Here is a 15111-nt window from a genome sequence, read left to right as displayed (position 1 = left end):
TTGTCATATTAGAAAACAGCTTTCAAAGTAATCTTTGAAAATTGTATTTACAGTTCATCCCCATACTCCTACTTCAGTCAAAGTGAAGGATATTAATTCAACAGCTGTTACACTTTCCTGGCATTTACCAGGCAACTTTGCAAAGATTAAGCTGTTATGTCAAATTGAAATTAATAAAACTAACTCAGTACATGAATTGGTGAGTAAGATTCTTCTATAAACTTCCTTTGAGGTTACTTTGGATAAAATACTTAGTTTTTAAGAAGAATTAAGTAAATTGTCACACATAAGCTCTCAGGTTATTTATTATAGAGATTTACTAAGAGCCAAGACATTATGTAGCAATGTCATAATAGCATTATATTTAGCACTTAAAAACAATTATAATGTTATATATTATGGAACATAAGTTTGACTTTTACTACTCAGAATGTTTTCAAGTCTAGTATAGTACCTGGCATGTAACTGTTGCTCAATAAATTTGTGAATGAATGAGTAGTTTTTGCTGTAACCTTTGGCGTTAGTTAATGGACTAATCGGCACCAGAGAGAAAAAGTGATTTTTTTAAAACTATTAAGTGCAGCAATAGGAGCAAGTTATAATTGGTCATTATAAGTCAAAACATGACTTTTTAATACATTTTAAGTACTTAGGCTGACTTTTATACTGTACCGTCTCGTAACTTGTGGTAAGTCCAAAATAGATGATGTTGTGCTTAAATAGCCTTTCAGAAACTTACTGATGATTTCTAGAAAATCAGTCAGACTGCAAAATGTACAAAGCTCCTAGTTATAAGTAATTGGGAACTCAGAGACTTTCTTGAGGCATGCAGATCGTCAAATTTGTTTAGAAATACTCCATCTTGATTTTATTTAGTTTAAGTATTTGTTAAATATTCTACATGTTTAGCACCACACTAGAGCTTCTAAGTGCCATATAAAAAAAGATGCGGAAGATGATGCCTGCCTCCAGTAAGCTTTCAAGTGTCATCTGAATAATACGGTCAGTCCTCACGGTTGTCTTAGAGTACCAAACACCAAGCTTATTGCATCACCACTGGCCGCTGGCTGGTTGTCACAGTTATCCTTTCTGCATAATTTAATTGACCATTATTATTTAGATCCAACTTTTGAATTAAAAAGATACCTTACTTTTATTTATTGCTATTGCAGAACGCAATTTCACTGGTTTGACATTTATATAAGAATTAAAATATAGTGGATAAACTGTCTTTAGTCTTACAGAGGTAAATGCTCATGACATTCAGTCAATTTGTTACAAATTTGGGAGACTTTCTTATTAAAAAAAGTATATGTGTATGTATTCATATATATCCTATACATTATATAATATATATTACATATTACATATATACATTATGTATGTAGTATGTTTTAAATTTTTGTTTGTTTTCTCATAGAGGAATATCACAATGAAAGGGGTAGAAAATTCAAGTTATCTCATTGCTGTGGACAAGTTAAATCCATATACAATATATACTTTTCGGATTCGTTGTTCTACTAAACCTTTCTGGAAATGGAGCAAATGGAGCAATGAAAAACAATATTTAACCACAGAAGCCAGTAAGTTGACTAAATGATTTGTGGCTTAATTATTACTATGGATCCTGAACTTTATGACTTTTCTTTTCTAAGAAAATGTCGCCAAAGTGACTAAAAGTAGGAGAATGTTTAGATAAGTTGTAAAATTGTGTAATACCTTCTGGTAAAATATACAGACATTTTAAATGATGGTTTTTAACTTTTTGTGATAATATGGGAAAATGCTTGGCATGTGTTACATGAAAAGACTAGGCTACTCTATTCACAGTGTGATTGCATCCATATTAAGAGGATACATACAAAACCAAACTTGAAAGATTATGGGGTGATTTTTTCTCACTCTTTCCTCCTCTTCTTGGAATTTTAATAATATATTTAGAATACCTCTTTATTGGAAACAATAATAAGGTTAATTTGATGGAATTTTATTTGCAAACTAGGCCTGAGAAATGGTTGGGACTACAAGGTCTTAAACTTTAGTTTCTGTGGTACACCCAGGTCACACTATTTATAAAATCAGATAACGGGTTTTCTGAGTATGGTAATTTCCAAAGACAGAATGAGATCTATTCTTGATTAAACAGATGTCAGCTTTAAAACAAACATCAAAAAATTTAGAAATAGGTGTAATTTTTCAGGAAGCATTCAACAAAAGATTGCAAAAGCATTATTTATATTATATAATATAGGGAATATACAACTTCTTCCAAAAAATTTAACAGCAGTAGGACAAAAAAATGACAGATGTTACCAGATTTTCTCTCCACATGAAGACTAGAGAGATGAGAGGAGCTTTACAACACCTGTAAGAATTGTTTGGACCACGCTTGAGTCCAGGGAAGAAAGAGCATTAGTTATCTGTTGCTATGACAAATTACCCCAAAAGTCAGTGGCTTAAAACAGCAAACATTTATTATCTCACAGTGTCTATTGGTCAGAAATTCAGGAGCAGCTTAGCTGAGTGGCTCTGGCTTAGAGTCTCTTATGAGGCTATAATCAGGATGTGGGTGGGGGCTACAGACTTGACGAGGATTGGGGATTGGCTTTCAAGATGGTTCACTCATGTGGCTGTTGGCAGGAAGCCTCAGTGCCTCACCATGTGGGCTTCCCCACTGGGCAGCTGGAGTGTCCTCAACAGAACAGCCAGCAACTCCAAGGCTTAGTGATCCAATCTCCACAGTGTCTTTTATAGCCTAGCCTCAGAAGGAACATACATCATAGCCGCCATATGCTGCTGGTCACACAGGCCAACCCTGATACAGTGTGGAAGGGACCGCACAAGGGCAGGAACATCAGGAGGTGTGGCCAGTATCTTGGTCATTTTGGAGACTGGCTGCCAGAGCAGCTTTTGCCTTCAGTTGATAAGCTGTTGTTGCCAAGAGGAAACATTTTATTTCACCTCATTGAGATGAACGCATTAATTCACTTAACACTTACTGAGAATCTACCATGTGTCAGGGATTGTTCCAGTTACCAGGGATATGGCAATGAATAAAACAGCAGTCTCTGCCCATGGAGTTTATAGGCTAGAGGATTAGAAATGAGTTTTTTTAAATATATATATAATAGTCTATTGGGTGGCAGTGAGTACCACAGAAAAAAAAAAAAGAAAAAAAGACCCAGAGAGAGGACTGGGGAATGAAGGCCAGGTAGTTGGGGAGGGGGATTGCAGTTTTAAACAGGGTATCTGGAAAAGACCTCACTAATAAGGTAGATAGCACTTGATCTGAAGTATACAGGGGTGGGGAGGCAGCTACATGATTAATTCAGAGGAGGAGGAGAGTTCTAGGCAGAGGAAGAGAGGGCACATAAAGTGCAGAAAGCCTGGGCGGGTGACCTTGGCATATTTGAGGAACAGCCAGGAAGCCAGTGTGTGGCCAGAGCTGACCTGAGTAAAGGGAGGTGGGAGGTTATGAGACTGAGAGGCACTGACACATCTCGGAGGGCCTTGAGGGTGATTTTAACCCACTGTCAGGGGCTTTGTGTTTTGCAGCCGTTCAGAGCTCAGCTTTTCCATTGCTTCATTTTCTAAGTGGAAGCCACTTGACTACTTCACATTTTTATTGAGAATTCCAAAAACCTAGACAAAAATTTCAGATACTACCATCCCAATGATTGATGTTATCACCTGACAAAGTATGTATCTTCAAATACTGACTTTTAAATCTGTTTCTTAGTTCCTTCAAAGGGACCAGATACTTGGAGAGAGTGGAGTTCTGATGGAAAGAATTTAATAATATATTGGAAGGTAAATATCTAATTTTTCCTTCAATAGTTAAGTAACTCACATATGGTACTTGGGTTACCAGGGAGCCAGGATTTCCCAGACTGGCTAAGTTTGCAGTATTGCTGAGAATGTAACCCGGCTTCTGAAACCCCCAGATTCCTCATCACTGCAGATGCACCACAGTCATTGTAGTGGGGGTCTTCTGTCTCAGATCTGAGCATTCTTTAGTTGATTTTACAAGGCCTATAAAGGACTGAGGAGTTCGTGAATTCCATCTCTCTCCCTTTAGTCAGAAATGCAGCCAGAAACTACAAGTTAGAATCCCAAATGTTCATGTTGCATTTTTTCATCCAGTGAATAGGAAACCAACTTTTTATTCATGTGTAATTTTTTCCCTTAAATAAATTGCATTATGACAATTATAAAGTTTTGTATAGTTCTGTAAAATTTTAGATAAAATATGAATTGCATTGTTTTACTAGTTTTTTTTTCTTACAAGAGCAAACATTTTTGTCACTGTAACTTTTATCTGATTTATGAACATCAAAAACACAGTTGTTTTCTGCATTGGATTTCATAGGAGCAGTTATAGTTGGATTCTTTTAAATAGTGAATTTTGTTATTGAAAATAAAAATGTTATTTTTTCAAAAATTTAGCCAGCATATCTTGGAGTAAAGTGAAGTCTGAGCAAGTTCTTTACGCGTTCGTTGCTTTGAACTTGTCTGTATATGACTGTGCATCCCCTCTGCCTCTTGATTAGGAAATCCCCTGGCTACTCTCAGTTGTCTCTCAGATTTCACAATAATATAGTAGTGATTATACAAGTTACTTCAGTGTAGAGAAAATTTTAAATGTTCAAACTAGATGAATGTTTAAGCAAGGATTAAAAATATTGAAGCGATTTGGATTCTAATTTCAGTGGCTAGTTGATTGTTCTGCCATATTTGGGTGGAAAATTAAGTTGTTTTGGACATGCTGAGTTTTTTAAACATGTGCCCCTGGGATATCCAAGTACAGTCCAGTAGGTGGTGGTTTAATGTAAGGCTCTGGAGCTTGGGAGAGGTCAGAGCTAAAGGCATAGCTTTGAGTAGCATGTAAATGGGATCACTTGTGGGGAGCACGCAGGGTAGAACTAGGCCAAGGTGGAACCCTAGGTGATGGCAGCATATAAAGGACCAGGGAAAGAGGAGGATCCAGCAGAGGAGATTGGGTAGGTCAGAGGGTCAGAAAGACCAGAAGAAAGTAGTATTGCAGAAGCTAAGGAAGAGGGGGATATGTGAAGGAGTGAACAGTATCAAATGAAGCCCGCAGGTCTTTGGATGGCAATGTGTCCACTGGACCAGGCATCAGAAGGCCATTGGTGACCTCTGTTGGAGCAGTGTTTTCAGCAGAATGTTAATGTCAGTGTCAGCCTAGATCAGAGGGTTCCATACATTGCTGTACAACTTGGAGCAATTGTTTTGTAAAGCAGTTTAGCTATATAAATAAAGACGTTTAAATGTTTATTTCCTTTCCAGTAAGTCTACTTTTGGGAACCCATACTAAAGAATTAATCCTTGTCATGAAAAAAAATATGGCACCAAAAGGTTTATTTTAGTATTATGAAAAATCAGGAAAAACTTAAATTTCATTTATTTAAGGAATATTCAAGTAAACTGGTAAAAACGCTACGTGAAATATAAAGCCATTAAAGTGTATATGACTATATTATCATGGATGAGTGTACATTATAGAAAAGTGAAAAAAGATATAAAATTGTATAGTACAATTAAAACAATTTTAATAAAAAATCTCCATCTGGAAAAACAACTTGAAGGAAATATCAATATATAAGAATATTTAAGAGATGGAAATAGAGGAGATATTTCTTGTTTTTTTCCAACTTTTGAATTTTTCCTAAATGTTCTGTGATGGGCAGATACCACTTTAAAATGAGAAAACAGCAACTGTTTAAAAAACATGATGTCATACTTTTTAATATTTTATTTTTAAGTAGAGCAGTGCTTCTCATCAATTTCTTTTGGTTTGCTTCTGAAAAATGTGTTTCCGTTTCGTTACTGAATTTTTATATTTCCGTGTGCTCTTACTGCTTACAACAAGTGTAGTTTTTCTTCAGCATCACTTTCCTGATCTATCCAGGTCTCAGTGGGTTTCACATCTGTGTTTTGCACTGTCGACAACTTCATTTTTTCTTGTTAGGATGCCTCGTTACGACTAGTAGAGTGTCCAGTTTATTTACACTCAATGGCCTTTCCTCATCACAATGTCACTTTTTGCAGGTATTTTTTAACAGAATTTATTTTTCTGTTCTTCATAGCCTTTATCCATTAATGAAGCTAATGGAAAAATCCTTTCTTATAATGTATCATGTTCATCAGATGAGGAAACACAGTCCCTTTCTGAGATTCTTGATCCTCAACACAAGGCAGAAATACAGCTTGACAAAAATGACTACATCATCAGTGTGGTGGCAAAAAATTCTGTTGGCTCATCGCCACCTTCTAAAATAGCTAGTATGGAAATTCCGAACGGTGAGTACTGAAGGTAAAAGTAGTGTATGAAACACTTTGAAGGGGTTGCTTGCCCTCGCGTCTGTCAGCTTTCTTCTCGTGTCCCCTGCCACTGCTGATGGATAAGGAGGGACGGGCCGATTCATTCATGTCCAGGATTCATGGAGGGGCCGCCGTCATTAGTACCGACTTGAAGCATCTACACTGATGGATAAAACAATGACTAAACCCAGTTACTTGAACACCTAACATCGTAGAGTCGTGGTGGTGGATATTACCCTCAGGAAGAAATATTCTAGCAGGTTATTCAGATACCATGTTCATATATCTCCCCAGGACCATGAGGGTTGGTGCTTACGTCAGCCAGGCTATTTTCAAACTGTCAGGCAAGGAAAGATACCCATTTTAAGTGGCAGCTTTGTTGATGAGACATTCTTTATCAATAGGAATCCTTTATCGGTAAGAAATTCTTTTAAAGTCTAAATTAGATCTTCAATGTAAGCTTTAAAAAAAAATTGTGATGTAATTTTGAAATTCCTTAGTGCCCCCTTTTACGTTTTATGAATTACCAGTGATTAGTCCATTCCTCCTTAGCTGCACTGACAGCTTTGTGAGACCCGAGGTTTTAGTGGCCACTCCCACCTCTTCTCCCAGTTAACTCCTCTCCTGAGTTATTCCCTGCTCCACCCTGCTGTCCTGCCCCAATATGGGGACACCTTTCTATGACCACCCACTCCTAGAGGAAAAAATTGGTCCAGTTTGGGTCATAAGTATCTTTTCAGCTCTTGCATGAGGCAGTGTCTCACACCGTGTTCTGTAGTTGGTTCTGTCTCAGTCGGTCATTGGCACGTTAGAAGGAAGGACTGGGACGCACAAGTATATTTCAGAGACACACAACACAGGCCAGAGCCCAGGTGGCAGTGCACACCGGAGAGGAGAGGCCTGTAGGCGGTGGTCTGGAGGCAAAAAAAAAAAAAAAGAGAGAGGTGTGAACACCGTTAGCAGAATAACCTGCTGACTTAGGTTAGGTATTTCATGGCTCTTACAGCGACAGGCAGTAGCCATGTTACCTTTTAATTCAAGAACTATATTCCTGCCTTTTCCATGTGTCCTTCAAGAGGCAGTAATTTATAGAACTAACAGTAGTCTGGTCATCAGCTTCCAGACAGTTGCTGAGACCAGAACAAACCATTGTTTCTTGAGGATTTCCCAAGTTGGAGGCCTTGCAGCCTCAGCCCAGGTTTCCATTGTGGTTTTTTAGTCACATTGAGCCAAGAAGCTGTCACACCCAAAGTCTTCTGTATTCTAAGCCAAATTGTTGTCTTGTGTCCAGTAGTAGTTGCTTATGAATGCAAATTTTGTTCAGTAAGCCTTTCCGTGGTTTTGTACTGAACCCTTAAATAGGCTTCAGTTATAGAAGTTACTCCTTCCTGCTGTTACTGTGGGAACTTTCCCCCAGCCCTTTGGCCACGCTGTCCTAATGCCCACCAATTCCTCAACCCCAACCTTGGGCCTTCCTTATCACCTCGGCTGAGTTCTGGCAGGATGGGAAGACCAAACCTCACCCTGGCCCCCTCCTGCCAGCCCCTGTGCCTCATCCCTCCTGGACCCCAGGGCACTCCTCCCTCCCTGCCCATACCTGCCATCCATCCATCCCATCCCGCAGCGTGTCATCCCGCCGCATTTCAGCGTATCCCTCCTCTCCCTGCCCTGTCTCCAGAATCCCATCAGCCCACCTCCGGGGTAGCAGTCTTCCTTGAGAGGCAGAGAGGGGCTGGCTCACCCACCCACTCACTGCGTGGCGTGCTCCTGTTCTGCGCGTGCGGTCTGTGCCCAGGGCTGGAGCTGCAGGCACAGGGCCCCCGTCTGCTCTCAAGGGAGGAGGGATTCTGACTGTCCGCCCCGTGCTCTTCACCGGCCTCCTGCCTGCCCTCCTCCCGCCCCTGCCGCCATGCCGCATCCCCTCTAGTACCCGACGTCCCTCTGCCCCATCCCTCACGGCTGTTGGTCCTCGGGTCCCTGCCCCGCTACATCACTACCTGATCCTAGGTGCTTTCTTATTGTTTGCTTTCTTTTTTCAGCTGCTGAGTTAATCTTTACATACAGGCAGTTGCTACTGTTAAAACAAAAGCGACAGAACAACAACTTCTAAACTTTGCTAAAGGTTTATCTAGTTTAGCACTGTTTTGAAATGTCTGTACAGCGAAGTAATTTTTGTAGTTCTTGCCCATTTTCCTGAGATTTACCTTAAAATATTATTTTTAACACTAGTAAAATATCCTTCTTTCTTGAAGATGATCTCAAAATAGAGCAGGCTGTTGGAATGGGAAATGGGATTCTCCTCACTTGGAATTACGACCCCAACATGACTTGCGACTATGTAATTAAATGGTGTAACTCATCTCGGTCTGAACCCTGCCTCATGGACTGGAAAAAAGTGCCTTCAAATAGCACTGAAACTGTAATAGAATCTGGTAAGTGTCCCTCAGTTAAAGTGCTTTAAAAATATTTTTTGAATTTACTTTTTAATGGGAAAACTTTGGTTTATAACATTGTATGTTTCATGTGTACAACATTATATTTCTCCCCTGTGTACACTGCAGCGTGCTCACCATCGAAAATATATATGTATTTTTTTTAAAAAGAGCAACACATGGAGTGACTGGTTGCAGTGCAGTGACTGTTCTCCCTTACCACTGGGCAGGGTGTGGGTTGGTCTGACTTTTCTGGAAGGCGGTTTGTGGCACTATGTGTGTGAGACGATTCATAGCCTTGGATCCAGTCATTACTTGCCTAGGAATTTATCCTGAGAAGTAATCAGAGAGTAGCACGGATTTACAACTAAGAACATTCACCATAACATTATTTATAGTTGTAAAAATTGAAAACATCCCAAATAACAAATAGGAGAAAGTGATTTATAGCACAATTATAAAATGGAAAGGTAAGTAGCACTAAAGATGGAACAACAGAGGGAAGTGCTCACGAGAAAAGAAGACTACAGGCTCTCGGCAGTGTGATCTCACCCGTCATCCTTTTGCCCTCCTTCACCCAGGGCCCAGGTTGCTGAGCAGGAAGGATGTGCTCCCATCACCACTTTCCCTGGTGTAGGTCAGGGGGCCAAGGGCAGCCCCCCCGTGCCCGGCTGCCCCAGGCCGTGAGCTGCCCTTGATACGATGCAGCCTGAGGTTCAGCCAGGAGGGTGGTGGTAGCCTACAGGCTGAAGCAGCCTTGTCCTTTGGAATTACAGCCTCCTGTCATGATCACTGCCCCTTCTGAGCAGCTGATGAGCGTGGACTGTGCCTCTACCTGTGGGAATTCTGGAACGTGTCGCAGTGATGCTTCTCGGCGTCATTCCCCTCTTACGGTTCTCCCTCCCGCGTTAGTGATGTTCAGGGGAGCAAGCAGCTGCTGATTCTCTCTCCCCGGGAATGCATTCTACTCATTTACTTTGTTCACTGTCAGATGGTGAGGATGAGCCCCATTCATTGGGTTCCTACATGTGGCTTCAGATTATTTTCCGGTTCTACTTGGAATGTAGCCAGACTCCTTCACATGCGCAGTTGGCCAAGGCCTTGAGGGTTGCCCTCGTCCTTTCTCACTGCACATGTCACTTAGCAGCGTGCCCAGCCGCGCCTCGCCCTCCTCTTTCCTACACCTCCCTGTGCGTCTCCCCTGTGTGTAGCTGCCCGAGTCTGACCCAGTACTAGTGACTCCATAAATTCTAACCCCACTTCCATCCTTTCTTACCTGGGCTTGGAGAATAATCAGAATGGACTGGGGCAGGGTAGAGTGATGTGGACCAGCATTGCTTTAGATAGGATACCTGGGATGTAACTTTAAGCTGAGACCTGTTGGGTGAGATGGAGAACTTTCCACGCTGAGGCATGTGAGCAAAGGCCCTACCTACAGTAGCTGAGAAACCAGAGGCTCCGAGAAGCTCAGTAACTTGCCCAAGGTCGCAAAGCTAGTATCTGATCACACCAGGGTTTAACTTTAAAGCAACTCAGAGCTATTCAGAGCTTTAAGAGGCTGGGGGTTTTGTCTTTTATTTACTGCTGCTGGGACAGAGTATGGCCACAGCGGGCACATTTCCTATTCCTTTCTCACCCAGGCATCCACTCTTTCAACTTTCCACTCTCTTTTATGACCGCAAAACACGTTTCTAATGCTCGAAACACATGGGCTCTTTTTCTTTTTAAGGCAGCAAAACCCTGGAGAATATTGATATGCGTAATTATAACATAAAAGTAGGCACAGATTTCCTAATATACGTGCGGTATAGAATCAGAACCTGAAGCATACTTGTCCCCAAAGAAAAAAGTCGCAAAGTGATTTTAGAGGTTGACCATCTCATTTTCCAGCCTGTAGAGCACTGGTGTTCTGAGCCGGAGAGCGAATGCTTTCGCCACACAAGAATGACTGTATTCCACAGATTAAGTGCAGTGCCGGATACTGCCATTTCCCCCCAAACAGTCTCTTCTTCCCAGATCACTGCTGGTGAGCTACAAAGCACCCTTCAAGGCTCTTTTCAAATGTCACTTCTTGGTGGCTTTTTCTGACCTTCTTAGCCTCATTTGGTCCCTCATTGAAGGGGCCACAGACTATGAAAGGTCCCCCTAGTCAAAACACAGTCTTGTGGGGACCCCTTCTCATGTGTCTCCCCAACTCTCTGCCAACTGCCCCAGGCCAGGGGCCTTGGTAACAGTCCACTGCTGTGGTCCCAACACTTCACCCACTACCTTGTACTGAGTCGGCATTTAAAAGTGATTACCTTGGATTGAAGTTAAAGGTGCTTCTCTTGTATGTCTTGTGGAGTTAACTCAGGGGCACTCCGTGGCAATGCTGTAGAGAGGATAGACTAAGGCCCATTTCCTTTGACACTGAAGTGTCACAGTAGAGTGGAAATTTTAGTATCTGATTGTTGGAACAAGGAAAGAACAATGGGTTCTTTCCAACCCAGAAATAACCCTGTTGAGTGAAGGGCTTTTCAGAGGCATAATATGCGTGATCTGGACCTGGGATGGGTTAGAAAACTGTCCCTGGATCAAATCTGGGGAGAAGTCATCATTGCCTGATTTGAAGGAACAAAATGAAGGTCTTGATTACCATTTTTTCCTTTTCAAGGTGATGTCATGTTATAATACTAAACTTTACAGCAGAAATGAATTTGTTTGTTTGATTTTTACTGAGTTAATTTTTCACTCTGAATATTTACCAATTTTGAAAATGCAGATGTATTTTCTATAATCTTTTTAAAATTAGCATTGGAAATTTCAGAGTAAGTTATAAGTTTGATATTTCTAAAATAGATATTTACAGTAATATTTACTTAGGAAAGTTTATTGATTGTGTTCATCCTATAGATCAGTTTCGACCAGGCGTAAGATACAATTTTTTCCTGTATGGATGCAGAAATCAAGGATATCAATTATTACGTTCTATAATTGGATATGTAGAAGAATTGGGTAAGTTAAATGGGTTAGTTTTCTTAGAGTTCAAGATAATACAAGTTATAAATGGATAACAGTTGTAAGATTGAATTCTAAAAATAGGTTGATTTGAGCTATTTATTTGTTCAAGGAAGAAAAATAATTTGATAACTATAAAATTGTTTGTAATTACTTATTCTTCATTTTTTAAATATTTATATTTCACAATTTTACTATTGTCATTGAGAAAATTAAATCTTAATTTGGATTTCAGAAATAACCTAATTTGCACTTATACAAATTTTTAAAAATAGTAACTTATTGAAGACTATCAGTAAAGAGGGGAAATACAAGTAAAAGTCTATTTAAGTGGCCACCTCTATAGAAAAATTTAAAGATTTTGCATAGGTTACCTCCCCAGATAGGTATTATATCTAAAATATGTAAGTTCTACCTTTGTGTCTCTGGTTACTACTATATAAGCTTCACAGCAAAGGCATTTGTGATAATATCTGTGAAAGTTTATGATTAAATAGAGAATAAAGTTCTAATTCCAAGTTTAACTATTTTTGAAGCTAGAAATCTCACTAAACCTCAATGCCTTACTCTGTATTAGTAATCCCTCCTTTAAATACTGACCTTTCTCTTTTCATAGCTCCAACTGTTGCACCAAATTTTACTGTTGAGGATACATCTGCAGATTCGATATTAGTGAGATGGGAAGATATTCCTGTGGAAGAGCTTAGAGGCTTTTTAAGAGGATATTTATTTTACTTTGAAAAAGGAGAAAGAGACACATCTAAGATGAGGGGTTTGGAATCAGGTGAGTAAATACTAGAGTAAGTACACTGTGTCTTAGAAGTTCTTCATTAACTCCAAAAAAAAAAGAAGAGGAAAGAAAACATGAAGGAAGATGCTGCTGAGTAGTTTAGACTGGTTTCCAAAACTGTCTGAAAAATAGGGAAGTGAAAATGCAGTCATTTGATGAATATGAAAATTTTAAAATTTTAGTATGTGACAAATGGCATGTAGTCTTTCAGAAACCATTTATTCTGAAGCCTTTGATTTTGTGCCCCACGGGACAGAGACCATCTCTTACTGGTCTTGCATGATCCATAACATAGCACCTTATGAAGCTTACTTGAAAAAAAAAAAAAAAACTTCCTGTACTTACAATAATGGAGGAGAAAACTCAGGAACCTAAAGATTGGCCTCGGAGCCTCCGAGGCTGACAGAGAGCCATCCACCCAGTTAGCCACGGCCTTAGTGAACTGGGAGACCCAATTAAGTTGACTGGGGATGTGTGTATCCATTAGGTCTTAAAAAGCATAGTCAGCCATTGACAATTGTCCAGAGACCTTTGAGAGTCCCCAGAGTTACAAATGCAGAAATGTTTATGCAGACCTTTGGCTTTTAAACCCTAAGTCGTATATTTCTGTTGGGAGTCCGATGTTCCTTATTCATGGCTGGGCAACACAAGCATATCATCTCTTCAGTTTGGGAGCTTTCATTTTCCTTAATGACCTCTCTTTGGAAAGAAACCACTTAAATTGTTTGGTGCCTGTCTGACAAGTAGAGAACAGCAATGCTACACGGAGATGCTGACGAACTGGGCATCAGTTTATTCACCTCCCAAGAGCAGCTGTGTAAATGAGCACCTGCCCCAGATCTCTACGTTCTGCATTTCCTGAGCCATCAAAGCTGAGGGAAGCCCTAAATAATCAGATTATGCAAACATCCAGAGTCTAGTGTTATTTCCCTCAGATGCTCAGAAATTTTACACTTGAACCAGTTAAAATTCTAGCATGTAGACTTCTGGTTAGGCTGAATTGGTCATTAAAAGTAGAATAAAAGAGAGAAAAAAAATAACAACACATAAAGACACAGAGAACTGGAGGGGCCAGAAAAGAGAATTTGGAAACGGAGTGGGAAGAAGTGGGGCAAGTGAGTTGGAGGAGTGGAAAGTAGGGAAGTCTACGTGGACGGTTGGGCTTCAGTAAGAAGTCATTTGGTTCATCCTGCAGGGCCAGGAGTGAGGGCCAATGGTTAGGATGCATCAGGGCTGAACAGTGGGAGTTGATTGAAAGTCAGTAAGGAGCAGTTAGAACTCCCAAGTCCTGTATCAGCTTCATGCAGCTAACGTGAGTGCCCTCTCCCCTGCCTGAGGACAAGAGGTTTATTCTGAACCAGAGAGCCTCAGGACAGGGAGCCTTAGTCAACAGTGTGACCTCCCCTCTTCCTCCTCCCACCCATCTAATAGGACATCTTCAGCTGGGCCTATTTCCCAGGTAAGAGGTGAGAGAACTAAAGTAAATGGCTCCTGAGGAAAGACATAGAAGATGCTAATATTTGGGGGATGTTCCCAGTGAAGAGCCAGGAGCCCCACGGTCATTCCCCATCAGTGATAAGTGAAGCCCACCAGCCAATAAACCCCAACTATGTACCCCGAGCTTCCAATGAGCCTTTTAGAGGCTCACTCTTGAACATAACTAGCAGCCAGGGATAACCAGGTGCTGGAGAGGCTTCTAACGTGAAAGACAGAAGCCAGGAGAAATTAGAGCACTGTGGGAAAACAAAAAAATTTAAAACAAAACAAAACTATCCTTGGATAGTTGAGATAGCCAGTATTTATTGAAAAGACATGATGCTATAAAAAGGGACAATCAGAAGACAGTTAAAGAACTCCTCAAAATTAAAAATATGATCAAATGAATTTTTAAGGAATTAAATAGAAGTAGAGAAATTAAATGGAAAAATAGAATAATTCTTCTCAAAATCAGACAAAGACAAAGGAGAAAACTTGTAAAAAGAAAACTAGGTAAAAGATGAGAAAGTTGGGGCTTGAGTCAAAGACCTGAAGTGTCCTCCTTTACAGGAGTTCTGTTCAAGAGAAGAGTGAAAAGGAGAGAAGAAAATTATCAAAAAAAATAGTAGGAGAAAATTTCCCCAAACTGAAAGATAGTAAAAGGTCCCATCAAGTACAAAATAAAATAAATAGAAAGATCTGTGCCCAAGTATGTCACCATGAATTTTCAGAGCACCTAATATATAAAGAAAAAGTCCCAGAAACAATCAGACAAAAGCAGCTCTTGTGCAGGGGATCAGGGGTAAGAATGGCTGCAGACTTCTCAACAACATACCAGATACGAGAAGCTATCACAGCTATGTCTTCAAAATACTGTGTAAAAATTATTTTCAGCCTAAAATTCTGTACTCAGCTAATTTGTCGACTAATATGAGAGTAGAATGAAGACATTCTTAGACATGTAAGGCTACATATATTTACTTCCCCCCTATATCCCTTCACCAGAAGCTACTAGAAGTCATGCATCCAACATGAGGAAATAAGTGGGGCAGGGAATTCCAGGACAAGGTTTCC

The 15111-nt window shown here is 40.2% G+C and overlaps 1 protein-coding gene across 3 annotated transcripts in view; it reads left to right on the top strand.

The window, feature by feature from the left end:
- LIFR (LIF receptor subunit alpha) overlaps positions 1-15111 on the top strand; it is a 70522-nt gene that overhangs the window by 43859 nt on the left and 11552 nt on the right. For all 3 annotated transcript variants that reach the window (XM_074357252.1, XM_074357249.1, XM_074357256.1), the window contains exons 10-16: positions 54-199; positions 1421-1583; positions 3740-3810; positions 6108-6321; positions 8595-8774; positions 11667-11768; positions 12388-12555. In XM_074357252.1, the coding sequence (XP_074213353.1) occupies positions 54-199; positions 1421-1583; positions 3740-3810; positions 6108-6321; positions 8595-8774; positions 11667-11768; positions 12388-12555 (1044 nt within the window). The remainder of the gene's footprint in view (positions 1-53; positions 200-1420; positions 1584-3739; positions 3811-6107; positions 6322-8594; positions 8775-11666; positions 11769-12387; positions 12556-15111) is intronic.

The sequence above is a fragment of the Camelus bactrianus genome, chromosome 3 (assembly GCF_048773025.1).
Source record: "Camelus bactrianus isolate YW-2024 breed Bactrian camel chromosome 3, ASM4877302v1, whole genome shotgun sequence".
Classification (NCBI taxonomy): Eukaryota; Metazoa; Chordata; class Mammalia; order Artiodactyla; family Camelidae; genus Camelus; species Camelus bactrianus.
Note: the sequence above shows the minus strand (reverse complement) of the source record. Positions and strands in the feature narration are given on the sequence as shown.